The following is a 22,316-nucleotide window of genomic DNA, read 5'->3' as shown; positions in this document are numbered from 1 at the left end:
TTATGTGATCCACCACCACATATAGGCCACAGCACTTACCCACGACACGTGGTAGCATATGACTCGTTGACCGACCCAGATTTGAAACAACGGTCCCCACCCCTACAATCACAGGTGGGTCCCACATGCAGACTTCGTCAACGGTCTTGGTTGTATTATCCAGAAGCAAGCTAAAAGGGTATTAAGGTAAAAATACGTGGCTCCCGTGATCTTGTCCCACATCATATTCAACACTAGGATTGAAGATTAACGTTGTTCATCATATTTCTTGGGAGTGTCTTCATTCTTCAAAGGAGGTTCTCCCCAGAATCAATCTCTTCTACAAATTCAACACACAGACAGACACACGCAAAAGGAAAAAAGAAAAATAGAGAAAGAGAGAGATGGGAAGAGCATTTGTGTATGTGATTCTGGGAGGAGGGGTGGCTGCTGGGTATGCAGCTCTTGAATTCACAAAGAGAGGCATCTCTCATGGTGAACTCTGCATAATTTCTGAAGAACCAGTGAGTTTATTGTCCTCTATCTTTTTTTTTTCCATGAGAATTTGTAAGTTGGTATTGTTGATGGGTTTATGCTCTTTTCAACCAGTAATTCTGTATTTTGGGGAGAAAACTGAAACACCACCATGAATTATTATATTTTTCAATGTCAAAAATATTGTTGATGTTCCAAAGAGTAGTATGGTTCTTTTATTATTTGTGCTCGAAATTTTGTTTACCGGATATTATTAGCTGATCGTATTTAACAATGTGTACTCTCCAACCTTTGAAAACTCGTACATGCATGATATATACATATATAGCTCTAAATCATTTCAAATTCATTCTTTGCATAATTCAAGAGTGATAATAATAATATTCACTAAATTTGAAGTTGCTTTGAAGGAAGAGGGAGAGGGGAGATAATGTGCATATTTTAGAAAGTTTTAGTTGAAAACCTAGTGAAGTGTTTCCTTTAAACGCAAGTTATATCTGACAGATTAACTGGGTTTGCAAGAACAATTGAATATATGAACCGCCTCATTAAGTAACATGCTCCTGAACTGGTTATTTCCATTGGCCCTTGCTAAATGAACCTTGTGTTATATATATTGATTTGGATGGGTTTGGGGATGGCAAGGGAAGGGAAGGGCAGGGAATGAGATGGAACCTTGTATGCTTCAAACACTATATTTTTAAGAACCTTTTTTGCAAAACCAAAAAAGAAAAAGAGTTCATATCGGACATGTAACCTTCTTGATTATATTTTTCTCGAATTAATTTTTAACATAAGTGATAAAGCTCGTGTAAGTTAGATTCTTCGATTTGGGAAATTCACAGGGTTGCAATTAAATCTATTTCAGGTTGCGCCTTATGAGAGACCTGCCTTAAGCAAAGGCTTTCTACTTCCAGAAGGTATACAGTCTCTTTGTCAGCCATCATAAACCATTCAGTTTTATTTTTTCAATTCCATCCATTTGATGCTTCTCTTAAAGAACATAAATCCAGCTGGGAGGAGGGAAAAGAATGCACAATGAATTCCACATATATGTCTTAGTGAATAACAGTGTTAACTGAGACCTTTATCACTCTGCATGCTTCTCCAGTTTCAAGTCCCCGTAGACTAATTGGTGAAGCTAGAAAGCTATCATGTGAAATCCTCTTGATACCCCAATTTGAACAGCTATTATAATGTTTTCCATAGCATAGACATCAAAGCCAACTCATTACACACAAAATATCTTCATTCCCCCTAGGAATCCAAATGCCTTCGTTGTTTTCAGGCTTACTTTTCCCCTTGTCGGGGTGGGAATCAGTTTTTTACTGTTTGGTCTCTAGATGATCTCAGTTATATTAAAAAAGCAAGTGTTCATGATTTATTGCTTTGAACTCTTTTTCTTTCCTGCATATTTCTGTCTGCACTTGTACATGAATCAAATGTTGCAAATTGTGGTGATGTGCAGGTCCTTCCCGCCTTCCATCATTTCACACTTGTGTTGGTGCTAATGAGGAAAGGTTAACTCCAAAATGGTACAGGGAGCATGGTAACTATTTTATGACATCTTTCTTGTTTAACTTTACATGTTAGTGGGAATTATATGAGGTGGCATTTCATTGTGAGAATATATGTTTTGCTATGTGCTATGGAGTGTGATTGCAATGTTGTTTGTTCTTTCCATAATCATATTTGTGTACTTTGTACTTTTGGTTTTAACAGTTGGTGCTTTGTAATAAAAAGTCGATAAGCTGATATATGAATAATAAAATTGAAGACAGGATCTGTAATTTTCCTTGTGTATAATCATTTTGGGGGGATTTTGGCCTTCTTATTTTTTATTTTTTAATAGGGATCGAATTAGTTCTTGGAACTCGAGTTAAGTCTGTTGATGTGAGACGCAGGACACTACTGACAGGATCCGGAGAGACTATAAGCTACAGGATTCTCATCATTGCAACAGGTGCTCGGGTATTGGAACTGATCTTATTTTTCTTTTACCTTTTTCTTACTTTACATGTTCTGTTAAGGCTAAAAGTAGAAGACTGTCAATTGCAATTAAAACAAAAGTAATATTTATGTACCACAAAATCACTTCAATGAATATCAAATACCGACTAAAAACTGAGGTTATGTAAATGTGTAGTTGGAAATTGTATAATTTGCAAAACACGGAGTATAAGGAAAAAATATCATTTTCTTGCTTTAATGCATTTGTATGTGTGTTCTGAAAGTAGGCACTGAAGCTGGAAGAATTTGGAGTCAAAGGATCAGATTCTGAAAACGTGTGTTATTTACGAAATTTGGCTGATGCAAATAGACTTGCAAACTTGATGCAATCGTACTCTGGTGGGAATGCTGTTGTCATTGGTGGTGGCTACATTGGAATGGAATGTGCTGCATCGTTAGTGATCAATAGATTGAGTGTAACAATGGTTTTTCCAGAAGAACATTGCAGTATGTACCTCTTGTTCTGATACTCTGTATATTCATTGTTCACCTCAAACCTGTTTTCGCACTTTTTTTTTTGGGGGGGGGGGTTGCATTTGTGATGAAAAAGTACTCGTAAGCAAATATATGAATAGTTTTGTCTTTTTGCAGTGGCCCGATTATTCACACCTAAGATTGCAAGTTATTATGAAGAATTTTACAAGTCCAAAGGAGTAAAGTTCATTAAAGGAACCATTTTGTCTTCATTTGATATTGACTCGAATGGGAAGGTAAAGTTTACTGGATTTTAAATGGTTATTGACTGCAAATTTTCTCATGTTTGGGGTATGAGAATATTGAAATGCTTTTCATCAAAACAAATTCTCTATTTTCTTAAACAGAAGAAACTAGGCTCTATTTTCATGTGGGAAGTCAACTTCTAGGAAAATAGGGTGTCTGCCTTCCACACTTCCCCCTCCCCCCATTTTTTCAATAAAGATAAGACTGGCTATGATAATTACATGCACATAAGATATATTGTTTGGTTAAAACTGATTTACTAAATTTTGCTGATCAACTCACATACAGGTCACTGCTGTTAATCTTAGAGATGGAACTAGTCTACCTGCGGACATGGTTGTTGTGGGAATAGGAATCCGTCCAAACACAAGCCTATTTGAAGGTCAACTTACTCTGGATAAAGGTGGGATCAAAGTAAATGGAAAGATGCAGTCAAGCAATAGCTCAGTTTATGCAGTTGGAGATGTTGCAGCATTTCCAGTCAAACTATTTGGCGACTCCCGTAGGCTTGAACATGTCGACTCTGCCAGAAAATCTGCAAGACTTGCTGTTGCTGCAATAATGGAACCAAGCAAAACTGGTGAATTTGACTATCTACCATTCTTCTACTCCAGAGTGTTCACCTTGTCTTGGCAGTTTTATGGGGACAATGTGGGAGATGTAGTCCATTACGGAGATTTCTCAGGAGGCACGTTCGGGGCTTATTGGGTAAGCAAGGGTCATCTTGTTGGATCTTTTCTTGAAGGTGGAACCAAAGAAGAGTATGAAGCTATAGCCAAGGCCACCAGGCTGCAGCCAGCAATCGAAGATGTGGGCGAGTTGGAAAGGCGAGGTTTGGGTTTTGCATTGACTGTTAGTCAGAGACCACCACCATCACCCCCTCATGTTAGTGGTTCTGACCTGGTTCTGGAGAGACCAATATATGCTTTTCATGCAACAGCTGGTGTTCTTCTGGCTGCATCAATAGCTGCGTTTGCATATTGGTATGGAAGAAAGCGCAGAAGGTGGTGAGGGGAACTGTGTGGGTTGTATTATAGAATGACGTACTTGAAATATTTGATCATATGTATTCAAGCAAATTATACTTCAAAATAATTAATGAAATACAAAAATCCGTATAGAGATTTGTTTTCTTTAGTCATCCAGCACGTGTAACTCTTTAAAAATTAAAATGGGGGGCCGTATTATAAATCTGGCAAAAAGTGATGTGAGCTTGTTGCTGATAAAATGTCATTATGTTGGAATTTTAGGAATAACACCTAAACCAAGTAATTAAAACAAGAGTATTTGTAGATAAAAATAAAAAAAAAGTCCTTTCCTAGCTAAAGATCCCTAAGTATGAGGTACGTACTAAAGATTTGGTGTGAACCAAGTAGTTCGAGCCTGTAAACTGGTATGACCCTTGGGAAGAATAAAATGATTGAGCTTGTTATTTGTGAAGGAAAAGATCCCAAAATCGGTCCCGGTGGATGGTGATGTTGAACAAGGGTAATCGAAACCAAAATAAATGCAGTTGTTTTCAGCCGTCTCAAGGCTACTGGAAGAGATGAATTTGTTGCTGCCCCTACTGAGAAACAAAATCCGATCGCCAAGGTGGCTAACCTGAACCCATCGAGTACCGACGTTATTGCACTCAAGCTTGAATACTCGAAATCCTTCCGTCTTAGGTGCAACCACGTAATTACGGCCTAGGATGGACCAAGGAATTATTGGATCCTCCTCGTAAGCAAAACTAATCCTACGAAAAATCATAAATAACTCATTCAATGTTGGATCTTTGGCTAGGTAAGTCACATCCTTTTTAGTCTGATACACCACTCCATCCCTTGTCGTTCTATTATGCAACGTGGAAGGAAGTGGCCTGGGATGAAGCATAACCAACTTCTCAGCCTTGTACCTAGGAGGGCTGCCATCTTCGATCTCAAACACCATTAAAAATTCAGATGCCTGTCTCGTTGCACCATATAATTTTCTCTCTATTATTTCTATATCTCGAAAACGGACTTCCTCCTCCACATGAATGAGGGTCCATGATTTGTCAGTAGGTCTGCAAAAAGCCAAATAACGACCTTCTGAACAAAGGCCAGCCACAATACATGATTGTGGGCTTGTTGGCACTGAAGAGACGACTACTTTCTCCAAGAAGAAAGGTCTACTACTGCGGCTGCATGGAATGGTGGATTGCGATGGTAGCAGCACCCGGGTACCTGATATTGGATTCAAAAAATAGTTGATAGTGGTATGATAATGTGTTCGATCATATGAGTAGAATGACTTCCAAGGACGAATCCCAAAACCCTCAGGACGCAGAAAGTCACTGTCAACCATCACCAACCACCCCTCAATTGACCCAACACAATGCCGCCTATTTATATAATTAGCGGGATTCGATTTGTAAACTTTCTGGTCACTTAGACTAACAAAGGAATGATCTTTGACGGAGCGCCAATGTGAGCCGAGCATAAGCCATGGGAGTTGAGGAGCAGGAGGGCAGCACTTGCTGGCAATTGCCACATCAATGGCGGCTCTCCATGAAAGGCATACTGCACGACACCGTAGATAATCTGATATGCGTAACCGTTGTAAAATCAATTGCATGATATCTTCTGCCATTTGCTTCGACCACTTGCTGCTCTCCTCTACTTGGGAATGTTTTTTTGTGTACTTACGAATCCTTGTAACAACGATCCATGTCAACTTGTTGCTCATAAACTTCAGAGTGAGTAATAACAACATTCTCGTTAGGCGGTAGTATGTAAATATCACCTGAAAAATTCTTAAAGCAACTACAGTCCATTTGATTCTAGTCTCCCTAGAAACCCTTTTAATGCGCAACCTTGCCTGCCTTCTAATGAACATAATGAGCTCACTCCCAAAAATATGCAGAGTGAGGTATAAGCACTGTGATCTTGGGAGGTGGTAATATGCAACAATAAGTATAGAAATTCCAATTACAACATCGAAAACAGCCATCAATTTCTCCCTTGTTTGCACAGAAATGAACCTCGATCGATCTGTATTGGAATACCCTGAAAGAGGATTTGAAATTTAAGAAAAATAAAAAGGTAATTAGAATGATATGAATATAGAAAATTAAAGACAATATTCATATATATAACAGACAATCATGTAGTACGCAAGTACGAATTAACACAAATATCGATCACGTAAGAAAAAAAGGAAAGTTACCTGTTGCCTTGTGTCTTCTACTAATTAAGACACTTCAATATACTCTTGTAATCTCCGTTTATATATGGGGCTGCAGTGGAGCTTTGTTCTAATAGTGGTGTTAATGGACGTTTTATTTGTACAAGCCCTGATAAGTGATTTAATGGGTTAGAGGATAAAGTAGAAGAAAAATAAGGAGGGTTTTGGGACTAGGAAGAAAAAGAGATTCAAGTTGAGAGAAGAGAACACTAACCAAGAAAAACTCTTAAAATACATGACAAGATTCAGAAAGAAGCTCTATATATATATATATATAGTTTGTAATAGTATCCTAAACCCAATAAAAGTAGGAAACCTACATATCCCACTTGAATCCGATGACAGTTGACAATGTAATATGTGGACTGCAGGACGAACTATTTTTTTTCTAATCAAAATTTTCTTTATAACAACACAACAATTGAACAAATTTGTGCTATGCATTTCTTTACAAATAAAAATTATTAATTATCGATATTATTAGAAAAATCTCTTTCAATGTGAAAATTGAAATCCCAATATTGGTGTACGTAATATCTCATCTAATGAAATGTGGTGATACAATTAAAAAAATACCCCAAAGAAGCTAATGAATCTGTAAATTGTTTATTATTCTACATGTTCCCAAATCCCTAATTGATAAGTAAAAGTTAATAAAAAAAATAATACAACAATTCTTCAATAATATAAAAAATATTAAGCAAATCCTCAATAATCAAGCCCTAATTTAATCATCAAAATAATCAAGCCATAATCTAATCATCAAAACAAGCAAGCCCCAATCAATCATAAAAAATATTCAAACCCCTAATTTGAATAATTTCAACAAATTCCAATTATTATAGATAGTTAAACAAAACTGAACCAAAAAAAACAAAGAGTACTTGTGGAGATCGGGATTGGAGGCTTGGAGCCGCCAGAACTCAGCTGTATGGCTCGTGTGGAGAGATGGAGGTTGGCACGTGAATTGGGGTGGGGTGGAAAGTGGAAACAAAGTGGGCCGGGTTAGTGGGCTTGGGGTTAGAATTGGGGTGGGCTAGTTTGCAGCCCTGTATGTGGATTCGTATTTTGAATTTTGAGCTTCGCTAATCGATACTTCATTACTTCCCCAACATTTGGAAGCGACACCGAAACACACACCGCACTATCACAAACTTCACAACATTGACAATAAGAAGCTTTTTTCAGGCTCCGCCAATGGACTCCACGACTTCGTTTGCTTCCGGGGTCAGTCTTCGTCCTCCTTAGTCGGTTTCTTCCAAATGTTGCAATAAAAGTCCGATCTTTTCTCGCCCTCACCTCTCTCTCTGAGCTTTCCTGCCACACCCGAATAGCTCAGGGCCTCAAACGGTGCGTTCGGAAATGGGTTACGGAGATTTGGTCGGAGTTGGAAGCCCTTTGTTGTGCGGTGCGAAGCTTCAACAAGAAAGGGCTTGCTCGTCGCATTTTCGCCAAAGTTGGGGTTGACAACACCCGTCCACTGATAAGTTTATTCAACGCCAACTAAAGGTATTTCCAAATGGGTTTTAGTATTATTCGCTTTTTGATAGTTTGATGTGTTTTGGTGTCTCTGTAATGCCTTGAGTACATGAATTTAGCTATTTGAGACTTGAGCATTGCTCATTTTTACTCTTGAATTTACTAATTGTATGTTAATATTTGGGTGGTAGGAGGGTGAGTTAAATGTCTTAAGGTACAAACTTACATTTTGATCTCTATAAGATTGCTGTTTCTTGAATTGACCATGACTCTCTAATAAACAGGCACGCAAGATTTAAGTTATGTATTGATGCACAAACGTTTGACATAGACTTTGGATTTTTTGAGGCCATTAAAGCACATGATGGAGATAGGGTGAGGTTCCCATCGTAATTTTTAGACAGCCTACAAGATACTAGAAACATGTATTCAGCTGACTGATAAGACTATATACCTTGTCTAGACCAGTGTCTTTATGCTGGGACCCTGGCTAATTAATGTCCGTCCCTGTCTAATTACAATAGGTTCTTGGTGAATCTGCGGGATAAATTTTAGGACGTGATTTGGAAGCCTTGATTCAGCGAGCCAGGGATGACAAGAAAGAGTATGGGGACTCATTTGCGTTTGCATTTGGTTGTTGGTTTCCCCCAAGATCAACGATTTGGGAAGCCAATATAGCAAACTTTGAAATCTGCTATAGAATCCATAAGGGGACGCCAATCAGTTATTGAACAAGGTTGCAATGTGTTCCATTACTTTTTATCACTGTAGAGGGTGTGCATGTGTGTATTGCTTGATCCAACAAATGCAGAGTAGGGAAACCAAAAGCAGAAGTATGACCCTCTATTTATGTTGCAGATCCTGAGGGAAACTATGAAGCACTTGAAAAGTGTGGAAAAGATTTGACAGCCATGGCAAAAGCAGGAAAGCTTGATCCAGTTATAGGGAGAGATGATGAAATACGCAGGTGCGTCCAGATCAGAACAACCCGGTGCTGATTGGTGAACTTGGTGTTGGAAAAGCTGCAATTTCTGAAGGGCAAGTACCTAGTTGTTTGTGTAAGTCGGGCATTTAATAGGGATTTTTTGAACCATTATTGGTTTCCCTCCTAAACACGTAGCCAGTTCCTGGCTTATCTTGTTTGTAATCTCACTAGTTATTCTTGATGTTTCTGCTAGCCTTATTGAACTTCTAAAACTGATAAAGTTTAAAGCTCAATCTAACTTTGTTCTCGCGTTAAGAAATACAGTAATACAGTTAATATTGCTGTATAACATGATTAATATTAGTAATACAGTTACTTGAGTACCAAGTGCTTACACTGGTAATATTAGTAATACAGTTACTTGAGTACCAAGTGCTTACACTGGTACTTTCACTATGGCATAGCATAGGCTTCATGTTTTATTTATAAGTTGTTAGGTGGACGCAGGTTGATATATTTTATCCTTATTTGGAGGCCTCTGAATGGACCTATTTCTCTATTGTTTGCATAATTCTAACTCTAGCTCTCCAACGGGCTTGCTCAAATAATTGTGACTCTGATGGGAATGATGATCTATTTTTATCCTTTTCAGGTGCTACAACTGGTGCAATGGATGCTGGCAATCTATTAAAATCCATGCTTGGTTGGGGAGAACTGCAGTGCATAGTTGCGACAACACTGGATGTGTTGCAAAATATCGAGAAAGATTCGGCATTGGAGTGTCGTTTCCAGCAAGTTTATGTTGATCAACCTACTGTGGAAGATACCATTTCAATACTCCAGGGACTGCGTGAAAGATATGAGTTGCATCATGGAGTCTGCATTTCTGATGGTGCACTCGTGCAAGCTGCAATTCTCTCAAGACTGTTCAAGACTGTTACGTCAGTGCGAGATTTTTACTTGACAAAGCTAATGCTAGTACACACAAGGTATACGACAACTGAACATGTTGAACAATCTCCGCTTCAGTTAGAATATGATCCATTGATGATGATTTGCTTTTATGTGCAATCCAGTCAAAATTAAAGATTTATTGATAGTAAGGCTCTGAGGAAGTGTGTATCCGTTTAGTCTGCTCTTTAAAGTGAAGAACTTATCTGCAATTAATTTCTTAGCATATACATGTTACGTGGAATGCTAATAGGTCCTTGAATTGCAGCTATTGACTTAGTTGATGAAGCTGCTACTAAATTGAAAATGGAAATTACATCAAAGCCCACGGCACTAGATGAGATCAATCGTTCATTGTTGCTACAAGATAATCTTTTGCCTGAGTTCATGAATCGGGTTGATGAATATACAGTTTTCCAACCCCTGACCATGATCAGATTAGCTGGTCTTGAGGTTACAGGTAATTTGCTACTCAAAAATTCTTTCTGCCTTGACTACTTTCCTTGCAGGCAGTTATATAATTATATTCTGTTCTTTGAGAGGATTCTGGATCTTAGCTTCTTTAGGCCTCTAGCATCTAGTCAATTGGTCAATCTTCCTGTTACTTCCTGCATCTTTTTGTTCTGCGGTATAGCATGCACTCTTTTCCACTCATAGTTTTTACATTCTTATCACAGTTGAACTTTTAGGGCAATGTATTCTGGCTTCCCTTTTCTTTTCAATCCATTCACCTGTCACAGATACATGAGTGCCTGTTGTGTGCATTCGTTTGGAAAAGCCTTTCATAGAACCGGCAAAGGTACACCTTTTGTGGGGTGGCAAAAATGATTCTGTTCAATAATTAAGGTCAATCCTCAATCGTTTGGACTTGCCTAGACTGATCGTAAGAAAATTATGCATGCATCTCAAATGTATATCAAAGCATTGACCTATATTGAACTAGCTGAACTGGCAGTAACCTTACGTGAACGTGAGGAGACATAGAATTGCTGCTACAAATATGCTCTGTGTGGCCAAGTAGAAAAGAACCAGGTGCAGCATGAAGTGTTGTACAACTGGGTGTTCTTCCCTAAATTGTCCAACCCTATCAAGAATGTTTAGGAGGACATTGCGTGAACTGTTCTTTGAAATCTTCAGCGTCTTTGAATCCGTATCCATACGCGATGCGGTAATCATAACTTCTCTACGCCTACAATCCCATGTGCTAAAGAGTAGTGGTGCTCGAGTTGATGGGAAGTAATGGAATGAGCACAACAGGAATATCCCTATAAAGATATAAGATAACAGCTTCCTAATATTTAACCTGGAAAGGTCCGCTACAACCCCTCTAAGAAGAGAAGGTCGCTTCCTAATATTTGGAATGTCAATAACCCAGCAAGCAGACTCACCATCCCCAACAGCCGCAATGATCTTTCCTCCTTCATCATCAGAATCACTTTCACCTCCACTTTTGAAAACCCCAACAAGATCTTTCCTTTCATGGGAAGATCCAAACTCATCAGAATCAAACCCTTTCCAAACTTCATCCACTTAATTCTCCAACCCCATTAATAAGCATCTCCACTGTACCCTCTGCATCACCAATTTATATATATATATAAATTGTCATTTTGTATACTAAACCGATTAAAAATAAGGTCCGTTGACTTTAGGAACTAAATTGCAATATTTGTTATTATTTTAACTATTAAAACATTTATGTCATTTTACTTTAAATACTAAATTTCAGTTTAGGTACTAATTTTAAAAAAATAGTTATACCGAACTGTAACTGTTTAACAGTCATAACTTTTTTATTGATTTGTTGTTTTTTAAATATTTGTAAGGCTTAAACTTTAATTATTAGTCTCTGAGTTATATAATTTCATTCCCTAAGCCTAAATTAAAAGTATTAAACCCTTATAAATTTTGAATTTTTATGAATTTGAAACAGTCACAACTATATAACAAATCGATTTGTGACCTAATCCAAAATGTCTTGCTCTAGATTAATATCTAAATTTAAAAAAACTATTGATATTTGATATTTAATCATAATTTTCTATTAAAACTAGAAAACTTGCATATCCTACTCGAATCAGATGAACAGTGACAATGTAATATGTGGACTAACCGACCAGAGAATATTTTGATGCAATAATCGTGTGTTACATGTTGCTTGTTTCTATTTCCAACTGCATCTTGTGCATTCATCACACCCTTTATTATGAACTTAGCCACGTGTAAGAATCTAGTAGAGCAGCCTTACCACACCATAAGGCCTAGCATATCCAACGATTTCTCGAGCTTTAATAGTTAATCATAGATTCATAGCTTGCTTCACTTATTTATATATTTTGTTTGAATGAACATTTCAGCCGGGCATTTGGTCTAGTGGTATGATTCTCGCTTTGGGTGCGAGAGGTCCCGAGTTCGATTCTCGGAATGCCCCTTCTGGACTTTATTTTTCTGTTTTTATCCTCCTCTGAATGATTTCCCAATTACCTTTATACCCCTCCAGAAACGACAACAACATTCTCATTTGCATGTACATTTTCACAAATGAGAAGGGCAAATTCGTCAGCTACAGAAAAAACACCATCTATCTACATTCATCTCATTTCCACCATCCCTCCTTATCCTAATCTTCTATTCCCTCTCCTTTCTCTCCCACTCTCTTTCTCCCTCTCAGAACCAAATACACAAAGCAAAACCAAAATGGCTGCCACTCTCTCTACACTTACACTGGGCACCCCTCCTTATCCTTCACCCGCCACCTCCTCTTATCCTGCGCACACCCCCAAACCCACCCTCCAATTCCCCTTCAACCCCCAAAACCCTAACCTCACCCACCGTGCCACCCACCTCCGCCCCCTCGCCGCCGTCGCAGCCCCCGAGAAGATAGAGAAGCTCGGCGCCGACATCTCCGGCTTGACCCTCGAGGAGGCCCGCATCCTCGTCGACTACCTCCAAGACAAGCTGGGCGTCTCGGCCGCGGCTCTCGCGCCAGCCGCCGCCGTGGCCGTGGCTCCCGGAGCTGGAGACGCGGCGGTCGCTGTGGAGGAGAAGACGGAGTTCGACGTGGTCATCGAGGAGGTGCCGAGCAATGCGAGAATCGCGGTGATCAAGGCGGTGAGGGCTTTGACGAGCTTGGCGCTGAAGGAGGCCAAGGAGCTCATTGAAGGGTTGCCCAAGAAATTCAGAGAAGGGATTTCGATGGACGAGGCTGAGGACGCTAAGAAACAGCTCGAAGCGGCTGGGGCTAAGATTAACATTGTCTAGTTTGGATTTAATTTGCTTAATTAATTAGTTTGGGTGTCCTGTTTGATAAATGAGCTTTGCTTTTTGTGTACTACCATTTGCATTTGGGGAATTCATGTTGAAATTGTAGGTGCTAGTGATGTCAATGTGATTGTTTTCTTGCTTCAAATTCAATTTCAATGCAATTGGGATTGTAATTTTAAGGGAAAAAACAATTTAAATATTTTGCTTCTTGTAGACTTGTATGTTTATGCCCACATTTTTTTATGTTTGTTTGATATACATTAATCATATACTGCCCTGGAAATTTGGAAGTAGGTTAATGGATTATGCTGCAGTGGTAGTGTAGTTGAATGTGTATGCTACTGCTATATAACAATTGGCACACATTCTATCTATATGGATTAATGGATTATGTTTGTGCTGGAAAAAGTAGTAACTGCTTATCAAGATTATGGTACTATTGTTTATTCCATTTGCAATTTGGGTAGCGCTCATTGTTCATATCCATTTCATTCTAGCACGTATATGAGATACAGATTTTCTTATAAGTAATGAAACGTACATAGGTAAGCATGCAAAAATTAGCCAATAATTGTACAATACCTTTAAAATCATGCAATTCAGACTCATATTTGTTCATACTTATTTTAACTTACATTTTCGTGTATATGTATACTCTCATTTCTCAAATTACTGTTCATTTGAGAGTGGAGGGAATGTGTGCTATTTTCATTTGGAATTGGGAACCAAATGCCAAATATATGAAAATTTCTTGTTACCATGACTGAGTGTATATAAAAGAAGATTCATTTCTCATAATCACTTTTAGCTTCATTTTCATTTAGTTATTGTAAAAGTTTAATTTTTCAAAATTATAGGGGAAGTAAAAGGAGGTAAAAGTAATTGTTGCCTTGTTGGTTTGTCTTTTTTTCGCTATAGACAAGTCATTGTTTTTCTGCTAAAGAATCATCACTGTTGGTGTTAATCCAAATCGGAATATCCATCTCCGCATTGGGCCTCCACAAGACCCAAAAAGAAAATTGACTTATACGGGCGTGGATATTAAGCCAGTGAACAATTAATGAACCTACGCACCCAAAAAAAAATGTTGTATAAATATGGTAATGCTTTGCACAAAGTACCAACTTATGCTACAATAAAGCTTCTACCAAAGTTCTCCATCAACTTGGTAAGCAATCTCACTTACAAGTTTACTTTTTTATTTAACTTATTTTGGAATCAACTATGCGACCCTTACCAACAAAAAAAGAGGCCAATATGCACGAGACGACGTCGTTTGACGAAGGCTGCTGGAATCTTAATCAATCAGCGTCGTCTTTATGGATTCTGTTCATCGAAAGCTACTAGGGACACGTGTTCATCATCCATTCCAAGTCCGCGCTTTTTTTAACATAGTACATTATAGCTTTTAAGCCGTTTGATATCCCCACCGCTTCGTCCAAAGTTCTAATCTTCTATACTCGCGGAAACCACAACCAACCGACTTACGCGCGAACTCACACTCCCCGTGTTTCCCAAACTTCAGGCGCTACACAAACACGGCGCTCAAACCAGCGAGTACGCTTGTCTTTCCTACTCTCGCGTGTCCGAAGCAGTACCCAAATGTCAGCTTGCCGGGTACAACAAAAGCGCTTCTCACTTCTCAGTATTCAGTTCAGCACCGTCTGACACCAATTTCTCGCCACTTCACCACGATATTTTCACTTTCAGAATTTCACCTCTCTCTCTCTCTCTCTCTCTCTCTCTCTCTCAGACACGCACAGTTTTCAAATTTTGATTTTATTTGTCTGCAGAATTCGAATTCAAATCGATTCCTCTTCATATTTTTTTTTCCCTCTGAGAATCACTTCTCTGAGCTTCAAGCTTTGGTTTCTTCAGGTATATAATTTTTTTTTTGTTTTTGCTTATTTATGCGATATTTTGTTCATTGAATTCTTTGTTCTCGTCTGTTAGTGCATATTTACTATTATATTAATCCCATTTTCGAGCTCTTGTTCAAGAAACCTTAACCCTAGAATGTGCTGATTTACACACTTCCTGTTTCTTTCTGTGTTGTTTTTGGGGTTTGTATGTGCTTCTTTTCAGTGGTGAAATCAAGGTTTGAGCTTGATTTTCTCGAGAAAAAAAAAGTTCCTGGAAATGGGAACGGTGGGGACACGATCTACAACCCTAGCTAGGCACGCTGGGGACTCAGGTTTTGCTTCTGCATCAGCTAAATGTCAACCCCCAAAGGAGAAGAAGCTCGGAGAAGCTACTAACGACTCGGGTGGAACCGAGGACGGTTCAGGAGGGTCCGGTCCAGAGGGCTCTGGTGGTGGTGGCGAAGTGGGTAGTGGGGTCGTTGAAGTGGTTAAGACTCGGGTGGTTGAGGCCAAAATTTCTGCTGAAAGGAGTTTTGGGGACCTAAATATAGGTCTCTCGGATGCTGAGGAGGGTGGTCTTGTAGAGACGGGTTTGTTGAAACTGAGAGGGACTGAGGGTCTTGGAAAGTTGGAGTCTTTTTTGGGTACTGAGAAAAAGGCGGTGAGCGATGGTACTGAGACCAAGACTGGTTTGAACAGCGGGGTTGAAGTGAATGGGAATACTTTGGATGAAACTGAAGCAGACCCAGATGAGAAACTTGTGATAATGGAGGTTCCGATTGTGGACACTGGCGAAAAAAATGAGGGGAAAGAAGAGGAGATGGGTGAAGAGGAATATGAGTTTTTTGTGGGAGATTTTGTGTGGGGTAAGATTAAAAGCCATCCATGGTGGCCTGGCCAGATTTGTGATCCTTCAGATGCCACTGAGTATGCAGCAAAATTGAAAGTCAAGAACCGACACCTTGTGGCCTACTTTGGGGATGGCACATTTGCTTGGTGCCATCCGTCACAATTGAAACCCTTTGAGGAAAATTTTGAGGAGATGTCGAAGCAGAGTAGCTCCAAGGCATTTGGTAATGCTGTGCAGCAGGCTGTGGATGAGATTGGTAGACTTATGAAGTTGAAGATAAGTTGTGGTTGTGTGAGGAAAGAGATTTTGAGTGGTCTTAGTCGACCCTTGGCAGTGAATGCTGGGCTTAAGGAAGGAGTTCTTGTCCCTGAAGGTAGAGTTGAGAAGCTTTTGGCATATATATCTGAGCCAGCAGACCTTCTTGCTGAATTGAAACATATTGCAGAGGATATATCTGTGACTAGTGTGCTTGAGCTCAATGTATTAAAGAATTGGCTGTCTGCCTTTTATTGTTCAAAAGGAGACTATCAATTGCCTATTTATCATGAGCCCCAGCCAATTCCTGGTCTTGATGATGATTGGAAGGCAGTGGAAGTCCCAGTCCAAGGGCCATTTGAAGACTGGCTTTCTTCTCCCTTGGGCACAAAGACAGGCCAAAGTGATCTAGCGTTGTTGCAATGTTCGACCCAGATTTTAGAAAACAGGCAACACCACAGAAGGAAGCAGAAAAGCATTGCTGATATTATGGGAGGGGACGATGACGTGCAGGATAAAACTATGGATGGGGTTATGACCAAAGAAGGAGCAATCTCAGAGAAACCTGGGTCATCATCTGGACGGAAGAAGCAGAAAGGCAGTGATAGTCATGGTGAGAGTAATTTGACTTCCAAATCAGAAAAGAGAAGGGGTAGACCCTCAAAGTCTCCAATGAGCACTCATATCCAAAAAGTTTCAAGTGTTGAAAATGATTGTAATGGCAGCAAGGAAGAAACTAAGAAGGGTCCGCTGTCAAGGAGAAGGAAGAAGGATGAAGGTATTGGCACCAATAGTAGTGATGGTGAGACCAAAGAAGAAGCTGGTGATGGCCACATTTCAAACGACAGGGAATCGCTCAGTGGTGGTTTGCAAAGTGACAGTAAAGATGGAATTGATAAGCGTGCTTTGTCAAGGGAAAGAAAAAAGAGCAAGTACTTGTCGCCTCCCTTCACAAGTATAAACATGGGGAAAATGAAACGAGACATAGAAATAGAATCTCTGAAAGTTTCGAACGAAGCTCGGTTAGGGGAGCAGGTGAACAGTGCTGCATCCAACCTTATTGGTTCCCCTCAGGCTTTGAATTGTTGCACTGAGGCATTACAGAAGAAAGTCTCTACAGATGAACTTGGTGTAGGGCATGAGACATCTCGTGGCTCAACTCCTAAAATATCAGCAGAAGATTGGAAGAAGAGCATTGATCCAGTGAAAGCTAATGCGTCAACTAGTGAAGTGCTATCTGACGTCCGCTCTGTAGCTGTTAATCCATCATGTCCAATCAAAAGGAAGTCCTTTGAGATTGTCTGGGATTTTATGTCCATATTCAGAGACTCAATTTATCGCAATGGCTCCAACTACAAACTTTACAAGAACCGCCAACCTCATAAAAAGAGAAAGAGTTTGAATTCTGAACCTGGGTCATTGGGGAAAGGCCTAAATCAGATTGCAGGACATCTCCCTGAAGGTGAATCTGGGCAGAGGAACATCAAGAACAACCAAAAGCAAGCTGTTGAGACACCAAGTTCAAAGCGGGGTAGGCGAAAATCAAAGCATGCTGCTGAAACATCGGATTTGAAGACAAAGTATAAGAAGACGGATGAAAAAGCTTCACCTGCATCCCTTTTTGTAACATTTGGCCCAGGATCCTCTCTGCCTACTAAAGATGATCTTCTGAAAATATATGGTAGATTTGGAGAATTGGATGAAAAGGAAACTGAGATGTTCTACAACAATTTCTGTGCTCGGGTTTCCTTTCTAAGGAGCACTGATGCGGAAGAGGCCTTCAACCATTCGCTGAATGACAGCCCCTTTGGAGTTTCCAATGTCAATTTCCGGCTCCAAAATCGGTCTGGTGCTTCAAAGATTCGTGAACTCAGTGAAATATCCAATTCTCATCCAGCAAAGTCCAGGGGGAAGACAGCAAGTCAGTCAGTAGCTTCACAGGCACCTGTTGGTGAGGCGTCGCAACTTGACTTTATCAGGCATAAACTTGAGATGATGACCTCAATGCTCGAAAATTCGGATGGCAAAGTGTCAGCTGTAACGAAATCTAAATTGGAGAGTGAGATTAAAGAGTTATTGAAGGCGGTAAGCACAATGGTTGAATCTTCATCTTAGATTGGATACTGTTAGATATTGAGCCTTTTCTTTCTACACACAAGCCCAATTATATTATATAGCTAGTGATCAATGTAGCTTTAGGGATAGTATTACTACTTTCTTTTGTGAAGCTTGTGGATGGAGTTGAATGTATTAGGAATTTATGTGATACAGATGGGTGCTTTAACTTATCAGTATAGAGATCAACTTTGAGACTCTCACACTCTCTCTCTCATACAGCAAATTTATTTTTATATTAAATGTTGCAACAGTGGGCATTCAAATTTTTATAATTTTATCTGTTTGAATTTGACGTAAATTCAGTTTTTTTTTTTTCCTCAGTCCCAAACAATACAAGCTTTCTTTGGGTGGAAGCGGCTAGGGCTAAAATTGCTATTGTCTAGTTTGGATAATTTGCTTAATTTCTTTGTGTTTAGTAAATGAACTTTTGTTTTTGTGTACTACCATTTGCATTTGGGGAACTTGTGTGGAAATTGTAGCCTTCTGTAGTGTTTCTAGTGATATTATGTGATTGTTTTCTTGCTTCAAATTCAATTTCAATGCAATTGGGATAGTAATTTTAAGGACAAAACAACTTAAATACTTTGCTTTTAGTAGTTTTGTTTTGCTCAAATTTTTGTTAGTTTGTTTAATATACATCATATAATGCCTTGGAAGTGGGCTAATGGATTATATGCTGCAGTGGTAGTGTGTTGAATGTGTATGCTACTGCTATATAACAATTGGTTCACTACATTCTGTGTGGATTGTGTTTGTGCTGAAAAAAGCACTTGCAACGTATCAAGATTTTTTTTTATTGGTTTGACCTTCTTATCAAGATTAGTAGATTACGGTACCTTTTGTTTATTCGATTTGCAATTTAAGCGGTGCTCATTTCATTCTTACACATTCACGACCAAGTAACAAGAGAGAAGATAAATATGCTATCTTTTCATGTGGGATTGGGAACCATTTCTGGCATTTCATTCTCACACATTCACTAACAAGTGACGAGAGAAAAAAGGTAAGTATGTGATTTTTTACCTTTGGAATTGGGAACCAGATGGCCATTTCAGCACCTTTTAGGTGAGAAAACGGTAGAATGGCGGGACGTAAAAGTAAAATGGAAATTGTTCATTTTTCATTGTCACCTTTAGCTTCATTTTTCCATAACCATCTTTTACATATTCCATAATCATTTTGTATTAGTTATTGTTTAATAAGCCAAGCTTTCACAAACACTATACAGGGGGCCATTGACATGCATTTGTCTATAAAGAATGCCTGAATATCGCTAATGGTGATCCAAGTAAAGGTATATCAAGCCACATACTTTTACCTTTCACCAAACAAAGCTACATATCCATTTCATAGAAGCAACAGATATGACAAAGAGACCCATATTAGCCAAACTACAGAACGATGATTACGAAATCTCATAAACGAGCTCCCAAACCAATTGCAATACAACAAAGAATATCGAGCTACTCGGTACATATCAATATAGTTTCTATGCAAACGATTCCAAAGAACTAAAATCCCACAACAAAAGCAATACATCGAATTTGTTCCCAGTTGGTATTTAGGTACAAGGGTCTGGTGTCAGAAGTAAATTGACAGAATAAAGGAAATCAAGCATAGATTCGATTCGAGAAACACTCAGTCATCAACAGGATCCTGAGGTGTCTCCTCTGCGCTGCGCTTGATTGTGATGACAGGGCATTCAGCATGCTTCAAGCAAAATTCACTCACAGTCCCAACAAAAACCCTGCACAGCAAATAGAAAAGAGGAATTCACTTAGTTTAATTGGATAACCTTCAGTTTGATAGGAATATAACCCAATTCTGCTACAGGAGATTAGTGTATTTGACAATTGGTAAATATGACTATGGACAATTGGTATCCACAGTTCTTTTCCCTTCATGCATTACAAGAGTGTTTGCAATCTAAGAATACCAAGAACTGTGGAGATTAGGCATGTCTATGAAACACAAGCACTTAACTTAAGAGCATACCTCTGGAAAGGACCAAGACCCCGGCAGCCCACAACCAGAAAATCTGGCTGCACTCGCTTCACCTCATGGCAGATTACTTCCTTCGGATCACCTTTTTTAATCCACGCTTCACAAGCAACCTACAAGCATTCCAATATAGCAATATAGAGATGTAAACTTCAAACCATAATGTAGTATTCTTCAGATGCAATTATTGAAAGTTCCCCCTAAAGATATGTACCCCAATTGCATGACATCTCTCAACGAAGAACTCCAGCAGAAGAATGCCTCTCGCCCGGTCTCTATTCTTCAAGCTTTTGAAATCCTCAGGTGATGCATAGATACTATCCATGTCATCAAAACCTATTATAGAAAGAGGTCACAAAATATAATGAGCAGTGATATTTAGTTACAGACTTACAGTTATTGCATACTGAGGTACATAGATTAAAAACAATGACAGGGTCGCATTGTGGATAAGAAGGAAAAAAGGGTAAGAGTATCTGAAGCAATGAAAATGAAGTGCTAAAGCATGCTCAATTCAACATGAGTATACAAAAGCTCAACTAGATTTAACTGGACTATATGTATATTCATTAACTTTGTTCATATAGTAATGCAATCAAATCAATTCAGGATCATAATATCTATATGTTTATGAGCATGGTAGTTACTTGAGGACCAGAATAACAATAACAATATTAATAATATGATGATCTTGCCCTTAACATGATTGTTGATACAGTAATATTTGTACAGGAAGTGGTCCGATCTTGAAACAGCTCCAACTCAATATTGAAATTTAGATTATAGTAGCATATTCATCACTTAGAGATGAGGAAATATAGAACCAATTCAATTTCGAACACAGTGATTTGTCAAATTTATCAAGCACCTTCATAAATTCAAATTCACAGCTCCTACTCGGTACCAAAATTCATGAACGAGTGCTTAATTACGATGACTATTAGATCTATAATCAGTTCATAAGCTATCAATTTCAATTTTAACAATTTGAACAGCAACAGCAGCAGCAGCAGCAAAATTATAGGTTCGGTTTCATTTTCTCGGTAACCAAACAGAGTATAAAAATAATTATTGAAAATAAAATAGAAATAAAAACAGAAAGAGAGAGTTAGAGAGAGAGAGAGGACCGTCTTCGTCAGGGACTTGGACGTGAAGGAAGAGGAGCTTGAAGCCAGAGGTGTTGGAGCGGACGATCTTCTGCAGAGTCCACTCGAAAGCCTTCCTGCTGCTTATGGAGGCGTGTGGGTACCCCTTTATCGTCGACTCGTTCACTGCCAGCATTATCCGAGTTGGCGCACTATCCATCTTCGCTCGCTCGCTCGCTCGCTCGCTCACTGAGTTACTCACTCGCTCGCTCTTCGCTTCCAACTCTCTGATGAAGCACAGAAGCAGTACTCGCTAGCTCAACACTCCAGAAGAGGACGGTCCCTTGCTGCTTTATTGTTTCGCTCGTGTGAGCACAACGCGCACCCAAGCGTAAGATAGTGCATTCCTAAACAGAAGTTGCTAACGTACACTTTTCAGTTACTGCCACCTGGCAATATAATAAGCAGGTGTCGATTGCAAATTTGCAATCTCTTGGAAAAGAATTGGCGGGGCGTGAGGTGTCGTTTTCGTGTAACTGAGTAACTGATTCTGAATTCTGATCGTAATGCAATTGCAATCAAACATGGCATGGTATTGTATTTTATTTCTTCTTTCTTTTCCTTCTTAATTTTAATGTGAACCACATCATCGTATTTATGGCATGAGGAAAAACGCGTTCATTTTAATTTATTTTTAACATAATTCATCTCAATTGTCAATGTATGAACTATGAAGGGTCCATGTGATAACGAATTAATTTTAGTTGATAATAACAGAGATTTTTTTTCTCTGTTTCAAATATTATTCAAATTACGAATTAGAACTATGTTGCGCGTTTTTTTTTTTTTTTTTTTTTCCTTTGGTTTGATGAGAACTTAACTTCAAAATGTATGTTTTCCCTTGGGCCTTTGGGAAGAGTATAAGACAAATTGAGCTTTGCTCATTGTCCAATGATTTTGGACAAGCTGGGCCTGAAGTTGTCTGTACTAATTCCATCGAGTTTAAACCGCAGGCTAAACTCATGCACAAATATAAAGGGTGTCAATCTCTAGGGCCCAATCCCCCTAATTGCGTGCATGATGTACATTAGGCCACATACAAATTGAAATCAGTT

General features: G+C 39.0%; 5 protein-coding genes and 1 non-coding gene across 7 annotated transcripts; 4 read left to right on the top strand and 2 right to left on the bottom strand.

Annotated features, from left to right (window-relative positions):
- Positions 1-241: 241 nt before the first annotated feature.
- Positions 242-4,338, top strand: MDAR4 (monodehydroascorbate reductase 4). The gene is made up of 7 exons (XM_086242011.1): positions 242-503; positions 1,343-1,394; positions 1,943-2,023; positions 2,327-2,445; positions 2,712-2,931; positions 3,076-3,194; positions 3,493-4,338. The coding sequence occupies exons 1-7, from the start codon at positions 384-386 to the stop codon at positions 4,213-4,215; spliced, it is 1,434 nt and encodes a 477-aa protein (XP_086098137.1). The 5' UTR covers positions 242-383; the 3' UTR covers positions 4,216-4,338.
- A 216-nt stretch (positions 4,339-4,554) lies between these two features.
- On the bottom strand, positions 4,555-6,177 carry LOC147288744 (putative F-box protein At4g17565). The gene has a single exon (XM_086241040.1). It carries the CDS (start codon positions 6,175-6,177, stop codon positions 4,555-4,557), a length of 1,623 nt encoding a protein of 540 aa, XP_086097166.1.
- A 5,948-nt stretch (positions 6,178-12,125) lies between these two features.
- Positions 12,126-12,197, top strand: TRNAP-UGG (transfer RNA proline (anticodon UGG)). The gene has a single exon. It is a non-coding gene; the product is annotated as a tRNA-Pro (tRNA).
- Positions 12,198-12,372: 175 nt separating this feature from the next.
- LOC147288742 (large ribosomal subunit protein bL12c-like) lies at positions 12,373-13,243 on the top strand. The gene has a single exon (XM_086240429.1). The coding sequence runs from the start codon at positions 12,464-12,466 to the stop codon at positions 13,025-13,027; it is 564 nt and encodes a 187-aa protein (XP_086096555.1). The 5' UTR covers positions 12,373-12,463; the 3' UTR covers positions 13,028-13,243.
- A 1,347-nt stretch (positions 13,244-14,590) lies between these two features.
- Positions 14,591-18,315, top strand: LOC147288741 (PWWP domain-containing protein 6-like). 2 transcript variants are annotated; one of them, XM_086242626.1, is made up of 3 exons: positions 14,591-14,647; positions 14,824-14,908; positions 15,116-18,315. In XM_086242626.1, exon 3 carries the CDS (start codon positions 15,170-15,172, stop codon positions 18,110-18,112), a length of 2,943 nt encoding a protein of 980 aa, XP_086098752.1. In that variant the 5' UTR covers positions 14,591-14,647; positions 14,824-14,908; positions 15,116-15,169; the 3' UTR covers positions 18,113-18,315. The 2 variants fall into 2 exon arrangements, with proteins under 2 accessions (XP_086098752.1, XP_086098751.1); XM_086242625.1 differs by lacking the exon at positions 14,591-14,647 and having other exon boundaries at positions 14,698-14,908.
- Positions 18,316-19,497: 1,182 nt separating this feature from the next.
- LOC147288740 (Adenine nucleotide alpha hydrolases-like superfamily protein) lies at positions 19,498-21,519 on the bottom strand. Its single transcript, XM_086241341.1, has 4 exons — positions 21,244-21,519; positions 20,331-20,452; positions 20,111-20,229; positions 19,498-19,862 (listed from the first exon to the last, which is right to left on the bottom strand). Exons 1-4 carry the CDS (start codon positions 21,419-21,421, stop codon positions 19,754-19,756), a joined length of 528 nt encoding a protein of 175 aa, XP_086097467.1. The 5' UTR covers positions 21,422-21,519; the 3' UTR covers positions 19,498-19,753.
- Positions 21,520-22,316: the final 797 nt, after the last annotated feature.

This window comes from Dryas octopetala, chromosome 4 (genome assembly GCF_963921425.1).
Source record: "Dryas octopetala chromosome 4, drDryOcto1.1, whole genome shotgun sequence".
NCBI classification, from domain to species: domain Eukaryota; kingdom Viridiplantae; phylum Streptophyta; class Magnoliopsida; order Rosales; family Rosaceae; genus Dryas; species Dryas octopetala.
This window is presented reverse-complemented; position numbering and strand designations above follow the sequence as displayed.